General features: G+C 43.7%; 1 protein-coding gene across 1 annotated transcript; it reads right to left on the reverse strand.

Annotated features, from left to right (window-relative positions):
- Positions 1-453: 453 nt before the first annotated feature.
- Positions 454-15,084, reverse strand: LOC114453123 (sodium/potassium-transporting ATPase subunit alpha-1). Its single transcript, XM_028432796.1, has 23 exons — positions 14,861-15,084; positions 8,730-8,843; positions 8,316-8,375; positions 7,522-7,623; positions 7,344-7,445; positions 7,146-7,259; positions 6,912-7,046; positions 6,611-6,728; positions 6,262-6,530; positions 5,881-6,189; positions 4,773-4,907; positions 4,387-4,582; positions 4,136-4,311; positions 3,915-4,051; positions 3,639-3,789; positions 2,611-2,779; positions 2,380-2,534; positions 2,184-2,307; positions 1,613-1,758; positions 1,403-1,533; positions 1,218-1,319; positions 1,044-1,135; positions 454-830 (listed from the first exon to the last, which is right to left on the reverse strand). Exons 1-23 carry the CDS (start codon positions 14,870-14,872, stop codon positions 802-804), a joined length of 3,078 nt encoding a protein of 1,025 aa, XP_028288597.1. The 5' UTR covers positions 14,873-15,084; the 3' UTR covers positions 454-801.
- Positions 15,085-16,373: the final 1,289 nt, after the last annotated feature.

A 16,373-nucleotide genomic window follows, 5' to 3' on the forward strand; every position in this document is an offset into this window, starting at 1 on the left:
TGAGACACATTTTAAGTGGTGTCATTAAAATGCCACAATGCTGTGATGTGAACACATGTGCGCTCCAGAGTTTATATAGACTCTGTATCTGCAGCAAGTATGTTATCACTCAGCAGTCCTCAACTGAGAGCGCCTGCCTGATAAGACTTTCCCTTGTTGTGCTGATAAAAAGCCTGCTCTACAGTTTGACCCGTGGCTCAGCCTAAACCAAAACCTGACCTGAAAAATGGGGATGTAGGCCTATATAATTCTTAGTATGTGTGTAGGATTGTTTAATTAGGCCTAAACCTGGATTTTAATTATTTAATTACACGCTGAGATTAAATGTGGGGTAAACAAACAAAAATAAAAAAAAGCAGTTTATCCTTTACAGTGGATTACTTACATTAGTAGAGATTAAACCAAAAATGGCAGCACATAAAAACACACATGATAAATGAGGACAGGAGTCACTTGTGGGACCTGACTCGAGCGCATTTTATTGAACGTTTATAACTGTTAAAAACATGTATAAAATTGGTCCTGTTTCAGAAACAAGGCACGCATAGTCATGTCAATGTTCAGTGTTCATGTCATTATTAGCATTATCATTTATCAACATCATCATCAGCATCATCAGCATGTTCCATCTCATTATTTGTCTAATAAGTAGTATCAAGCATTCCCTAAATATAAAAACACGTTCCAATTTTTTTTTTCACAGAGGTTAAAATTTTATTCCGAGCAGCAAGACAATATTCATGCAAAGACGGGAGTGGAGGAGAAGATGCGAGCTGACTGGACTGACAGGCTGACAGGTCTTTAATAGTAGGTCTCCCGTTCCACCCAGCCTAAACATGCAGAAAAGAGAAAACACAAACATTTAGAAGAGTGGATATCTTTCATTTTATATTTAAAAACACGCAAAGAGACGGGCACTGTTGGAGGGAGGAGGGAAAGGTGGAAAACAAGGTGGGGGGGGGGGGGGGGGGGGGGGGGGTGAGTGCTAGAAAAAACAAGGAGGAAAAAAAGAAGATAATAAAAGCACGGGTTTCTGGACTCACCTCCTGGGCTGCGTCTGAGGATCAGCTTACGGATTTCATCATAGATAAAGATGAGCAGGGAGTAAGGGAAGGCGCAGAACCACCAGTTGGGCCTAGAAAACACACAGAAAAAGGTGAGAGCCTAATCCAGAGCCCCAGGTCTGTAGGAAAAACATGTGACAGAGCTTTTCTTACTTAAGAGGGTACATTCTGAGGGCGACATCCATGCCTGGGCAGTAGGAGAGGAAGGCAGCCAGGGCGGTCTCTTCAAACAGCCCAAAGATCAGGATCTTGTTCCTGTAAGAGATGAGAGAGGAATTTAAAAGAGGATCTGAAAATAAATTAAATTGTGTGTTGTTTAAAAACAGAGAAAAGCTCACTTCATGCCCTGCTGGAAGACAGAGTTCCTCCTGGTCTTGCAGATGATCAGATCAGCCCACTGCACGATGACGATGCTGACAAAGAAGGCTGTGTGGCAGGTGAACTCCACAATCTTTCTCTGCTCATAAGTCTAACAGAAAACAGGTGTTTTAATAAGAGCAGGCCCAATTCTTAACTTTCCTTGTTCTTTTTTTGGAACAGAGACTCACCCATTGCTGTCCGTAGCTGTCCTCCAAGTCGTTGATGTATTTGTTATCCCAGTTCACTCTGATGCCAACCAGCGTGGAAGGCAGGAAGCCATTTTCAGCCAAGATCACAAAGTAGGTAAAGAAGCCCGCCAGCGCCTGGATCATTCCTGCAGTAGGAGATCAAACTATATCAGTGTCTGTTATCTTTTGCAGTTAATTAGAGCTAGCAATACAACCAGGAATCAGTAAATGATTGAGGAAACAAGCTAGTCTTTTGGGAAGATGAACACCATCAGTGGATGAATGAGGAAGATTATAAATACATTAGATTAGTGAGTGTTTTAAGGAATTAAACGCTACTTTATGGGCATCACTTAAAGAGGATAAATGAGCACAAACTTCATAACCTGATTCTTGGCTTTATTACCATACAGGGAGCAATCAAAAGCTGGAGTCACTGCTACAACACTCCAGTTCTCTATCAGTGCATGCCTATTTATGGTGCATGCCTCTCTTCCTGTTATCTTGGACCACCTAGACACTGAGCTCCAGGAGAATCTACCAGGCCACACACAGCAAAAGGATTTTTTACCGATTTGTCCATAAGCGATGCTGATGAGCCTCTCGTTCACCAGTTTGTCTGTTTTGGGGTTTCTGGGCTGTCTCTTCATGATGTCGCTTTCAGCTGCTTCGTAAGCCAAGGAAATGGCTGGGACCTGGGAGACGGGTTTATCCGTGTTTAGATGTGATTTTTACATGCCAGCAGTGTGAAAGAGAGACTCTGTTACCATGTCAGTTCCCAGGTCAATACAGAGGATGGTGACGGTTCCCAGAGGCAGAGGGATGTTGGCGATGATAAAGAGGAGGAAGGGCGTGATCTCAGGGATGTTGCTGGTCAGAGTGTAGGCGATGGACTTCTTCAGGTTGTCAAAGATCAAACGGCCTAAAGAGTACATATGTGTATGTTAATACACATTCAAACGTAGTGATTATTCCGCTCCAGGAGTACAATCTGTTACCTTCTTCCACTCCTGTGACGATGGAGGCGAAGTTGTCGTCAAGCAGGATCATGTCGGCAGCCTGCTTGGAGACGTCAGATCCGGCGATGCCCATAGCGACGCCGATGTCAGCTTTCTTTAGAGCAGGAGAGTCGTTCACACCGTCGCCTGTCACAGCCACGATGGCACCCTGTGAGGAGAGAGGGGAGGGTGTGAGTTTAAAGCCAAAATTTAGTAACATGTTGCTGACTTAATGCTGAAAAGGAGTTTGTCACATTCTCAGATGGGAAGTGAAAACACTAAGGTAACAGGTGTCACATCCTTTTTGAGGAAAAGCCAGTCACCAGTCTTGCGTTTGAGTGATTTTTCCATTTTTCTGGTGTCACATTGAATCATTTCCTGTTCAGTGAAAGAAACTGTTTATTTGAAAGAAGTGACAGCTGGGATAAAAGTGGATAAAAAGGAGACAGAGCCGCATGCTTAATAATGGGATTGGGATAATAATGGGAAGGTTATTTGTGTCCCAAACACAAGCCTTTTTAAAAGGTGGTATACAACAAATGCGCACCACTAAACCACTGGGATTCCTTGTGATGTAGCAAATCTTTCATCAACACTATTAGTTTTCACTGTATCATGACTGATCTCTGTGAATTTAATGACCGCAAACTTGCATTAAAAAATAGGCAGCAATACTGAGCACAGAATCAGTTCAACGATCAGCAGAGGTTGTTCACTGTGACCCCTTATTAAGGAATAATTCAATAAATGCTTCTCCTTCTGCCTACTACTGCTGCACTCATGAATATTCATGTGTGTGAGCTCACAGCTTGACAGATGTTATGCCTGATTATTCAGCCAACATTAGTCATCAGACCAAAGCGTAAATCATAAATAAGCATTATCAGGAATATAGGAATATCAAATATTCACCTGTGGATTTACATAATAAATACGCTGGCTCATGCTGTGTTTGCCAAACTGTACATCAGGGGGCTTATAAGGGCAGGAAAATCATCTGCGTCACGCATGTCTTGTTTTGTGTGTACCTGTCTCTGGCAGCCCTCTACAATGATTAGCTTCTGCTGCGGGGAGGTTCGGGCAAAAACAATCTCAGTGTGGTGCTTTAGGATGTCGTCCAGCTGCTCTGCGGTCAGATCTTTCAGTTCACCACCGTGCACGACGCAGGCCTTGGCATCTCTGCAGGGAACATTAGGACATTTCAATACAAAGATATATATAGATGAGTGATGCTGACTAAAATGCAGACCAAAATAAAACTAGATAGATAAAATAGATCATGGGGTACGGACGGTCTCTCCTACCTTGGATTGACTTCGTTAATAGGGATGTTCAAACGTGCAGCGATATCTTCAACAGTCTCGTTGCCTTCGGAGATGATACCCACACCCTTAGCGATAGCCTTTGCTGTGATTGGATGATCACCTGTTACCATGATAACCTAAGAGAAGGGAGGATTTGTTCAGATGAGTTAATCTCATTCTCATTTACAAAGTAAAAAGATATGTGGACTTTTAGAGCTCACCTTGATTCCAGCGCTCCTGCATTTGCCCACAGCGTCGGGCACGGCAGCACGAGGAGGATCAATCATGGACATGAGGCCAATGAAGCACAGGTTCTCAGTGGGGAAGTTGACCTCATCAGTGTCGAAAGCAAAGCCTTCTGGGAACTGATCATCAGGCAGGTTGTAGTGGCAGAAACCTAGACAGGACAGAGTGTTTGAGGTCCAGCTCTATTATTTTGTTAATTTTAATCTCAGCAGGGGTTCATCCTTACCTAGCACTCTTTCTCCCAGACCTCCCAGTTCCAGGTAAGCGTTTTGGAAGGCGTCTTTCATCTCGTCGTCCAGAGGCTGCTCCTTGCCCTGCATCATGATGGTGGAGCAGCGGTCCAGAATCCTCTCTGGGGCTCCCTTCATCACCAGCAAGTGCTTGGATTCTCCTTCAGATGAGGAATTCTTGTGAATGGAAAGCTGGGATGACAAAGGAAAAAAATACACCAGGTCAGAGAGAGGACTGTGTGTTTTGTGTGGATTTCCTTGACATTCAATGTATGTAAAACGATGAAGAATGAGTTCAAAAAGTCAGAAAGATTTATCATATCTAAAGGCTCAGTTTCCCTTGAAACTTTCACATTGACAATGATGATTCAAACATTCATACCTGGTACTTGTTGGTGGAGTTGAACGGAATCTCAGCGATTTTTGGGCTTTTCTCTCTCATTTCTTGGACTGATCCACAGCACAGCTCGATGCACTTCAGCAGAGCCGATTCAGAAGCATCACCGGCCACATCTCTCTGATGAAGATAGAGAAATGGAGAGATCAACTGCTGACTCCAATAAACATTCTTAAAGTGTATTCCACTACATAAGATGTGCGAGATAGGAGGTTGGAAGCTAGCCATGAAAGAAAAATGCTAATTTTCTCTCCTTTTTTTCCCCACATATAATTACTGGCCTTGATAACAACCGACCCTGTGTTTACCCTCATCTCAATCATGTAACAGCAACTGTGGAGAAAAAAATAATGAGCACAGAAAGGGAATGACTGATAATTAGAGCGGCAACGCCATCCACACATTTACAGGTGATTAACGCACATAGATACATGTACAGACTCAGGACACGTTAACGGGTTATTAACATAGGGTGAAAACAAAAGACTGGGCTCACAGGAAGGTCTAGGAGCCAAGACACATTGTGTGTGTGTGTGTGTTTTTTTGCTGTGTGCTGTAAAGGGGGTGGAGTTCGGAATAATTATATAGTAACAACACGAGACTGTGTGTATATATACTCCTGGGAGTGCGATATGAGCTTGAAAACAAGCATGTTTATATGAGGTTAAAAATCTGTTTCGATGAGTGCAAATCCAGCTCCAAACTGTTAATGCTTGATAACCAGGGCTTGTTGCAGCAGCCCACTGAAAACGCCAACACAAAGAAATGAAGCTTACATGTTTTTTTTACAAATATGCTTTGAAATGTTGTTTATGATGATTTGAAATGATGTTTGAAACATTGAGCAGTGAAACAAATGTGTACAATGGCTGCAGTCTTGTGTGTTTTTACTTTCATAAGAGTCTCTTGTCCTTAATTAGATTTTCACTCACACTTGAAAAGGAGCTGTTGATGGTTAAAGAAAGGATAAAATCTTTTATAGCTCTGAGAGATAATTGTCTGAATAACATGAACTCGTTTTCCCAGACTAGGTTTATTATTGGGTTTATTTATTCACATAAGCAGACCAAGAAACATGGGGCAAAGAACCCACCTTTAGAATGGCAATGTTGCTCTGCTCAGCTAAGAATACGGCGCGGTTACAGAGTCCAGCAATCCTAGCCAGAGAAGCCCAGGTGGCGGAACTTCTGTCGAAAGAGGTGCCACTCTGGTTCTCGGTTGTGTCAGCCTCATGGATCTGGTTGTCGAACCACATGTGGGCTACAGTCATCCTGTTCTGGGTCAGGGTGCCGGTTTTGTCTGAGCAGATGGTGGAGGTGGAGCCCAGGGTCTCCACGGCTTCCAGGTTCTTCACCAAGCAGTTCTTCTTGGCCATGCGCTTGGCGGTCAGGGTCAGACACACCTAAAGACAGAACTGTTATTCACAACCACACAACCTTCATCAATGAAATCCATCAAAGACGCCACAACTCACAGTGACGGTAGCCAGGAGACCCTCTGGCACGTTGGCGACAATGATGCCAATGAGGAAGATGACGGCCTCCAGCCAGGTGTAACCGAGGATGAGGGAGAGGATGAAGAACGAAACACCCAGAAAGACAGCCACACCAGTGATGATGTGAATGAAGTGCTCGATCTCAATGGAGATGGGGGTGCGTCCGACCTCCAGTCCGGAGGCTAGTGTGGCGATACGACCCATAACAGTGCGGTCTCCAGTGCTGATCACAATACCACGAGCAGTTCCTGTGGCCAGGATTGAAAGAAGAGATTGGTTGTAAAGTCTATGACCTGCTGATTACACATGACAAATCCTGCCATCATACCTTCAACACAGTTGGTGGAGAAGAAAGCAATGTTTCGGGTCTCCAGTGGATTCTCGTTGGAGAAGTCGGGAGTACGGGTCTGAGGTTCTGATTCACCGGTCAGAGAGGAGTTGTCCACCTGAGAAATGAGACAGCAACTGTGAGTGATAAAACACAAGAAAAGCAAAAGGAAGGAAAACAAACTTCCTCCTTGGAGGTTCATCCCTTTGGTTACACGTGATTGGCAGAATGGGAACGGATAGTTCCATAATGGAGAATTTAGGGGCAGGTGACAGAGGATGAATGAAAAAGCTCATTTTACCTTGCAGCCATGGGCAGAGATGATTCGCAGGTCAGCGGGGATCCTGTCGCCACCTTTCACCTCCACTAAATCACCAACCACCACATCCTCAGCATTGAGGCTCTTTTTCTCACCGTCACGGACGACCAGGGCTTGCTACGAGGCGAGACACGACAGAGACAGGCATTTACTTGAAACCCTTATTGTTACTTAATGGTATGGAGCTTGAGGAAAGGAATGAATTATGCGGGGCACCTGTGGGACCAGATTCTTGAAGGAGTCCATGATCTTGGAGCTCTTAGCTTCTTGGTAGTAGGAGAAACAACCAGTGATGATGACAACAGCAGAAAGGACGACGCCCAGGTACAACTGTGAACATCAACTGCATCTTGTTAACATAAAAAGTTGCACTTTCTTCTTGCTTGCTTTGCACATGTAGTAATCTTTTCTTACATTATCATTGGCAGGCTCCTCCTCCATTGCAGCCTGAATACCATAGGCCAGGAAACAGAGAATGGCACCAGTCCACAGGAGCATGGAGAAACCACCAAACATCTGCAGGAAGAAAGAAGTGGGTATTTCCTGCTGGTCTGAAACACCTTGGAAAAATCTGTTCAATAACTCATGTTACCTGTTTGCAGAATTTGACCCACTCTGGTGTGGTGGGAGGAGGAGTGAGGGCATTGGGCCCATCACGGGCCAGAATCTCAGCAGCCTTCGCACTAGTCAAACCCTGAAGAAAAAGGAAGGAGAAGAGACAAACTCACTCATAAGTTGTGTCTGGACATACAGCCAAATTTCATCATTATTGTTTGCCAGCAAACAAAGAAAAACTCCCAGCCACATATTAAAATCCAGAGGGGACAGCAGGTGCTACTAGTCGCCTGGCAACGCAGAATCAACAGAAAAACAGTGCAGGTAGGTGGGAAGAGGAAGAAGGAGGACATATTAAAAGAGAGCAGAGGCAAATAGAATCATACTGTATGAAAATCAGGGCAGAGGAGGAGGAGGAGGATGAGGAGGAGGAGGAGGGGTTTTGGTGGCTAATAAATTATTCACAATAGCTGCAGCATGCATGCACACGCATGCAGAGCTCGGAGACCCCCGGTTAGAGGCACTGATTAAGTATTCTCCTTGATCTTTCCTGCATGACCAGGACAACATTTGCATAAGGAGAGAAGAGCTATTTGGATGGGTTGTTTTTATGAAAGTATTGCAGGTTTTACCTTTGTTATATGAAAAAATTTCAGCAAAGTTCAAACATCTGAGGCTTATTAATCATTCATCATCTGAATGTCAGCTCTCAGACTGAAGAGATAAATGGCATCCAGCCTGCAGCTGATTCTTGATCTTTAGTCTAATCTTCGTGATATATGCAGACACTTCTTTTAAACGACATGCCAAAACATATTTCATCGCACTTACATTGGTGAGGTCTGTTCCATATTTGCGATTGAGCTCATCCAGGGTCAGCTTGTGATCATCCTGCAAAGACAAAGAGGACAAAAGCATTACTTCTATGTGTATCCACTCTATGTATGTTTGTTCAGCGACATTTACAGAGCATTGTGAGCTGAGCTGACCTTTCCCTTCCACAATGGCTACCTCTCTCATAAGGAAGACACAGAGAGGTAGTCACAGTTGATAAAAAAAGGGGGAGAATTAGAAGCCGGCAAACGTCAAAGAAAGGAGGAGGTAGAAGGTAATAAGTAGGAGTAGAGATCATGTAAAGGCAGCAGAGGTAAGAGGAAGAGAATGAAACCCAGCAGGTGAAATTATAAACATACAGATGGGATATTCCTCTTGAAGGTAGGAGTAAAACAAAAGAAAGTGACTCACCATATCCACTTCCTTCTTCAGTTCATCCATATCCTTTTCTTTCTTCTTCCCCTTCCCCTTCTTCTTGCCACCCTGCTCCGAGGTCGCAGCCAGCTCATACTGCTCTCGTCCATCCTGAAAACCCAACACAGCAACAGTTCACTGACAGCACCACTCAAGCTGCCATTTTTATTATTACTTTTACAGAGCTGGCTGATGGCATGGATGCAATGCAGGCAGTGAGAGTACAACAGGTTCTTACAGCTGGAGGGTCAAACATTTGTTGCTATGCACACTCTGATCACAGGCAATGAGCTAATTTATTTTAGGAGCATATATTTATATACTGGAAATTATTTTATTATTACAGAAGATGATTAGCGTTACTGTTTAAACAAAGGGGTAGTGACTGGTTTTATGATTATGGTTTGTTAATCTTAATCTTTTAAGTTAAGATTAATAACTTAATTTCTTCTTTTTTCTGATTAATATCCGGTGCCAATGAGGCTAAACCAGTGTGTGTACGCGTTTTCAAAATGAAACCTTGAACCCTTTCCTGTGTGGCACAAAAGAGCCCATGCATAAGTAATCATGCTGACTGCTGCTGAGGTGTGTTTGAAGCAATGCGAGGATGACTCAAATATGCCAGAAGACATTTTGTCAAACTGCATCTTTATAAAGCCTCCTATGTAGGCCAACGCACTAAACACAGCCCGTCTAAAACTGAGGAAACATTTCAAAGAATCCTAGCACACAGACATGTGATATCAATGTCTTGTAGACACCAGCTCCATCTGGTACTAACCTTAAAAGCTGAATAAACCAGCTCCCTTGTGTTTCTTCAACTGAATATTGGTTTTAGGGGCCATTCTAACTTAAGGGAGGGGCAGGCACCATGTGGTTTGGGGTCAGTTGGAAGATAAGGCCATCTTTGCCTTGTGAGGCAGATTAGGCCGCTAATTACACTTGTAAAGAAGGGCGCTGCTGTCTCAGACTTAAATACACTCATTCACCAACAGCTTTTCTAAACATAACCACCAGTTGTGTGCCTAGACCTGACAGAAATGGTACCCAGGTCTAGCTGAAAAACCTCTGCAGGTAATGTCTAAAATTAGCACGACTTGACGACTCCTATCACACCATCAGCTACTCTGGCACAGACATCCCCTCTCATTATCAGCAGCCTCTGTAGCCGACAGAGCAACAAAGGCCCAAGCAAAGATTGTGTCTTCTAGAAGGGTGAGAGCCAGAGGGTGTGTGAGACAGAGTGACAGAGTGAAGGCGAGATAGTGAGGAAAAAAGAGGGGCAGAAGAAAAGGCCCTGGACATCAAAGTCTACTCTACTACTACTTAAAAAAAAAGCGAATAAAACTCACAAAATTCTCTTCCCTTACACAAAAACATTCACCAATTCCTACAAATAGTATGACTAGAATGGCCCAACACTTAATAGGCTTCTTCTTCTTCTTAACCCATATGCGTCTCAGGTTATCGGAGATCACAACATTAGAAGCCAACATTAGAAGCCAACATTGATTAGCGGCTAAAGCTCATCAATAATGCAAAATTATACAAGGATCAGAGGTGTTAGCAAGGGGGAACCCAAGTGGGCCATTCGTCGCACCACAGCCATTTTGAAAACAAGATCATACCCAAATATGGACGTCCTGATATTCTACAGCCTGAGCCTACAAAGTTTCCCACCAGTCCAAGAGTGTGTGATCCCAGCACATGTTGTTATTGCTGCTCCAGCCCCCTGGCCAGCTAAGCTGGGAAAACACTGAGGCTGGTTCTAACATCAGTCAAGACCAGATCTTAGCCTTTGGACCCCACCACCACCACCACCACCCCATGCCACGCCACCCCACCCAGGGGCCATCTGGCATTAGGCAAACAGCAATCCAGAGCACAAACGATGTTTTCTATGTATGTGTATGCGAAGGTTATTCAAACACAAGCATTCAAACACCGGCATTTGTTTACACCTGACAGTTAAGACACAAGGAAGAGTCCTATCGTCATGCTGCAAATCAGAGTCAGATGCAGATGGTGTTGCAGTAGTTAACGTCCTTATGCTACATGCCCACAGGATGTGTAATTTCCACAATTTCCACACCTACTGTTTATTGTTTATGTTTAAGCAGCTGTGCAATCAAATCTCTCTCGCTTCTCCTCTTAAAGTTTTCTCAGACTATGGTGTGAAAGCAAGACTTAAAGGTCATGATAAAGCATCTGTAGTGTATTCACCTTTGCAACTATATGCAAAAGGGCCTCGTTTGTGCCTTGAAAAGGTCATTTGTCAATTAAAAGATGATGTTTCTCTAGTAGAAGGTTACCTCGAAGAGCAGCATTCAAAGTTGACAAAATGTGACAGTGAAAAACTAAATAAGCCAGTGTTAATGAAGCCTTCTGGACACTGGACAATGGCTCTTTGTTCTCAGAACTCTGCATCAAAAACACAAAACAAAAAGCTCAGGGAAGGCTTCATGTGACTGGTAAGACCACAGGCATGTGGACTATTCTATCCCTCTCTACGTCAGCCTTAATGGAAAGTTGTGGTGTGGTGCTAAATTTGGACTGAGACCAAAACTTTGGACAAGTATAAGGACATGCCCAGACGGATCAAAATCGCTTATTTGGTAACGTCATGTTTGTTTTCTATTCTAAAATTAGCCAGCAAAAAGCAATAAAAATGAGCACGCCAGAAGGAAAGCGGGGCAGGGATTTATGTGAGTGCAGTACATCCTTCCCCCTTCGCCTGAGTGAACAACCTCCTAAAGGCTAAACTGAACATCAGAAGAGTGTTCGGTCAAGCGCCTGCATATTTTAAACCTTTTTTTCTCCCTTTACAGGCAGAATTCCTGTGAGCAGTCCTTCCTGGTGCCAGAGTCTTTTGCCAGATACACAAGCTGCTCATTGAACTGTGCTGACACACACACACAGTCCTGGGACTTTGCCCGGTTGCTACCAGCAACTATTGCCACACCTCTTCAGATATGTGAATGGACAGAATCACGTGTTGTAGTCCCCCCCCCCCTCCTCCTCCTCCTCTCTTTTCTTCCCATGCCACCCCTTCCTCCTTTATTCGTTCATTTCCTCCAACTAAACTTTTTACTGTTTAAACAGTGAAAAGAAAGTGTGTTGATTTACAAGGAGGGGGTGTTTAAAACTCCCTTCACGTCCTGTGCAACTTTCAGCTTTTTCCAAGCTCAACAAATGAATGAAGGCATGAATGCCTTTCTTTGTTGTGGTAAAATAACAATTAGCTTGGCTCCACAGTGCAGATCCATGAGTGTTAAATGAGAATAAACCTAAATTCTGAATTCTGACTGTGTTATTTCTAAAGAGGTGTAAGACTTTATACCGCATGTTAAAATGTCACAAAATGCCGCCGGGCTTCGTAGGGTTAAAGTAAAGCAGCACATGACTCAAATGAGCATAGTTGCATCATTTCCTTTAAAAAGGGGAAGAGCTGAAGTATGCTCGTGTCAAATATTCATACTTCCTGTAAATGCAGGAAGTATGAATGTTTGACACGAGCATGCGTCAGCTTGTAATCACATGAGAAAATGACCCATTGATTCAGGAGACAGTAACTGGGACCTAGGATTAGGCATGGACAAATGTCAGATTTCCTTGTACGCCTGTACATGGATGGAGGAGGAACAGTTCTGTTTTTAGTGTCAATGTTCCACTTTTGCTGAGCAACAGGCTCGCAGTGAAAGAGCTGCCACAGAAAACAAATCGCACGGCTCAATCTGCTTAGCCAACCAGCGGCAGAGAATGAGAGAAAGAAAAAAGATAGATAAAAAAACAGTGAGGAGGGGAGAAAAAAAGAGGGAATTAAGATTGGGTGAAAAGGCAGAAAGAGGGAAACAGACAAGGGGTGGCATGTGACAAAAGCTCCAGCTAATACACAGTGACTGCCGAGCGGAAAGAATGCTAAAACCTCAGGAAGAGATAGAGGAGTAGAGCAGGTACAAACAGAGAGAACAAGGGGGGAAACAGACTGTAAAAGAATGGATGTGAAGGTGGGAGTCCAGTGCCCCTTTGGCTGAGATTAGAAGTGGCCCGGGGCTGATGTGTCGGGTCGGTTTATGGTGTAGCTGCATTCTCTTGCTCAGGATTACAGCCACGAAAATAATGTGGGACTTTTCTCAGAATTCTTAAAAAAAAGATCACAATTTTCAATTTTTCTCAGAATGGAGACTTTCTTAAAGTTAGAATTCTGGGAATAAAACCTGAGATTAAAGTTAGATTTTTTTTTTTTTACAGTAGCCGTAATCCTCTTCTGTACTAATCTGTATGTAGCAAACCTTTAAAACAGCCATAGAAACACCAGTGGATCCTTCATTTTGACCAATTTAGCATAAAGAATTAGCAGCCAATTAGCTTCAGCTAAACATACGAGTGTTCTAAACGTGAACACCAACATGTGCAGAAATTCTCTGTTGGACCAATAAATTCATCTGCAATGCTAGCTCTTCTATTGCCCCTTTGAACACTGCCACCTATTGGTAGAAAGAGCTTCCCATAATGGTAAGGGTGTGTACTTTTCTAATTTTCAATAATTCAGCCTGTAAAGGAGAAATCATATGAAAGACTATGAAATATTTAGTCGCACCATCAGTCTCCTGAAAGCATCTCTGTCTCTGAGATCATCACGGCTTAGTTTCGGTCTGTCTGCAACCCTGCCTCTCAGGTCTGACAGCCAAGTTGCTCAGCGGTGGCAATGCGGCAACTGGTGCCTCTTGGCTCCCCTTAGTATCACACACACACACACACCTCCCTCTCTGAAAACAATCAATCCCTCCTCTTGGCTCACTTCTTGCTTTTGTCTTGTTTACTGCACTGTGCTGAGGAAGCAGGGGAGAGGGGGCCTTCTCATACCTATGCTCCTAAACAACTACTTCTTCCTCACACCACCAAGTCTCCATAGTGCCGATTATCCTCCTTCCAGGGCTCACTATTTGTCTGTGCCAGCCCTGGTTGTATTGGGAGAAAAGGAAAAGGGGGCAGGAAAGGAGGGGGAGATGCAGTGGGGAACTGGAAGGAGGTTGGATGGGGGCAGGGCATGGCTTTCATCACATATGAGAGGACAGGGAAAAAGGGGGGAGGAGGGGAGAGGGGCAGCAGCAGCAGCCAAGAAGCTGAGAGAGAGAAGAGGCGAAGATTTTTCAGAATCGTAAATGAGCAGCAGGAAAAAGACTGAATGAGCCGTTCTGGCTTCACATCTCCCACCAGATCTCTCTCTCCCCGTCCCATCTTTCTCTCCATCCGCCTTGCCGGCTGAATCTCTAATGAGTGCGCAGGATGGCAGGGTGTGGCGATATATCATACAATGGGGTTCAATTTAATGCAAGTTGGTGGAAAATAACAGGCAAAAACAATCCCACACAGGATGACTCTTTATTACACCCTCCTGTGCTTGACAACGTTTAATTAAAACAGCTTCAATGGCACGATTTTGAGCAGACTAAATCAAATTTATAATAAAATATAATATAGCAATTCTCTATTTCCCTTCTATGTTTGCAAATAGCACTACTTCAGTGCTATATACACCTTCTTGCTGGCCTAAAAGCTGTGGAAGGTAGGTGTGCAGATGTGACTTTAGATAAGTTTAATTGGTCCACAGAGCAACAAATCTCCTAGCAGAGAAAAAAAATGGGCTGGACCGTGAACGCATCCATCCCACTGCCACAGCCATTGTCCCCCAGAATGCACAGCTGCGGCTAAAACGTGAAAAAGCTAGCAAAACACCACAGATAGCATCACTTCACGGTCATAAAAGCCAAAAACATATGTTTGCTACTTGAGCTACTCTTCTGCGAAATCACCCCCAGCAGCCGTTCACAGCGTTATTTTGTCAGTTTCTTCGCAGCTAAAAACTTTGATAGTGCAGGCGGTTGAGAAACATCCCGTTATGTAACCGGACACGGAGCGGTTAAGACTAGCATCTCAAAGTTGATTCTGAGCAGTCTGTTCACTGACAGACGAAATTGCCGCTAGAACCCGGGTGGAAACACGGAAGTGTCCTCTCAAGCGGGTTTATCTTTACACACATGTGGCCATTAAACAAACCACTTGTTAGAATGTCGAAGTTTTAAAGCGGCAAACACACACAAAAAAGACAGAAAGCGAATACTCACTCCTCTTCCCATGGCTGCCCGGCGGTTTGTCTTCCTACTTCAAATAAAAAATCTCAAACAAAACTCCACGTTTTGAGAATATGTACAATAAAAAGTTACAATAAAATTAAACTCCTGGATGTGCCCGTTATTGTTTTTTTTTTGTTTTTTGTATTTTTTATTTTTGTTTTCTCCAGCACGTGTCACTCCTCCAGAGCACACATCCGAGCTCGCGAGCTGCCGCGGCAGACCCTCCGATACTTATAGACGGCGTTCCTGCCATTGTGACGTCGACGCCGTTTGCCATGGTAACCCCACGGATGGAGGCGGGGCTTCCTCCGTTATTGGGCGTTTTTTGGCACACACACACACACACGCACAGTCAGCTTGGATGATATTAATTCGATATAAATATCAATTAAATAACCAATAAATATTGGAGCAAAACACAATAATCAATAATAGGAACGATTACAGCTAAAGATGGCTAATGTAGCTTAATTTAGGTTTCACATTTAAATGTAAAATTGTATTCTAAAATTCAGTGTGGTAGTTAATTAGAAGACAAAAGTTTAGCAGCATGTTAGCATAGACTTTTTTAAAAATACAATATATAGTCCTAAATTCAGTTCTATCTAATCTAGTTCTAAACTTCTTCACACACACACACACACACACACACACACTCCTGATTCATCTGCACCTCTCCCAGCTGCACAGCTGGGTTCACAGACACCTCCTTTCCCCTGCTGCTTTGACAAGGTTGTTGCGTGCTGTAAGCGGGCAGCCAACTTCTGAAACTTTTGCTTCTAAATCAAGAGCTGCAAAGGCAGATACACATCACCTGATTTTTTGGCCCCCTCATTAGCTCCACAGCCCCCTGAAAGTAGTCCAGTGGGGCCCCTTCTTATTGTTTTCTCTGACATATTTCTCCTTTGCAAAAAAGGCTGCAAACATCTCTTCTAGCTCTGACCCCCTCCAACTCTGAGGTCTGATCACACTACAGCCATGCTAGCAACCTTCACTGTGCAGCACTCTTGTGGCCTTTTTTGCATCTGTTCCAAGAGCTCTTAAACCCTTTCATCCCACAACACAAATGAGTGATTTAGTATTTTATCCCTGGATCTAAGCCTGAAACCAGAAACATTCAGCAACTTGTTATATGGCCAGAAGAAAGGAAGTTCCAGGCTTGTGTGCACAATGCAGAGCTTCATATTTTACCAGTCTGAGCTAAATGCGGCATTCCTGTCTGTAGCTCCACTGTGAAGTAGACCCGGCCAGGCAGGATGAGCCTGTCATTGGAGTGCTATTGTATCCTGATAGGTATAACATCTCACTCACTGTCTGGCTCCCTGTGTATTATAATGGACTTTATCAGCTGGCCTGGAGAGCACTCGACAACAGCTGACAAGATAAACCTGAGATAGAACAGGAAGATTTCACTGCCTCAGCTCCACACACACACACACACACTGTGGTTGCTCAGCTCTTCTTCCACCTCTTAAATATAAGGAGTAAAAAAACAAAAACATAG

This window comes from Parambassis ranga, chromosome 2 (assembly GCF_900634625.1).
Source record: "Parambassis ranga chromosome 2, fParRan2.1, whole genome shotgun sequence".
In the NCBI taxonomy this organism is placed as follows: domain Eukaryota; kingdom Metazoa; phylum Chordata; class Actinopteri; family Ambassidae; genus Parambassis; species Parambassis ranga.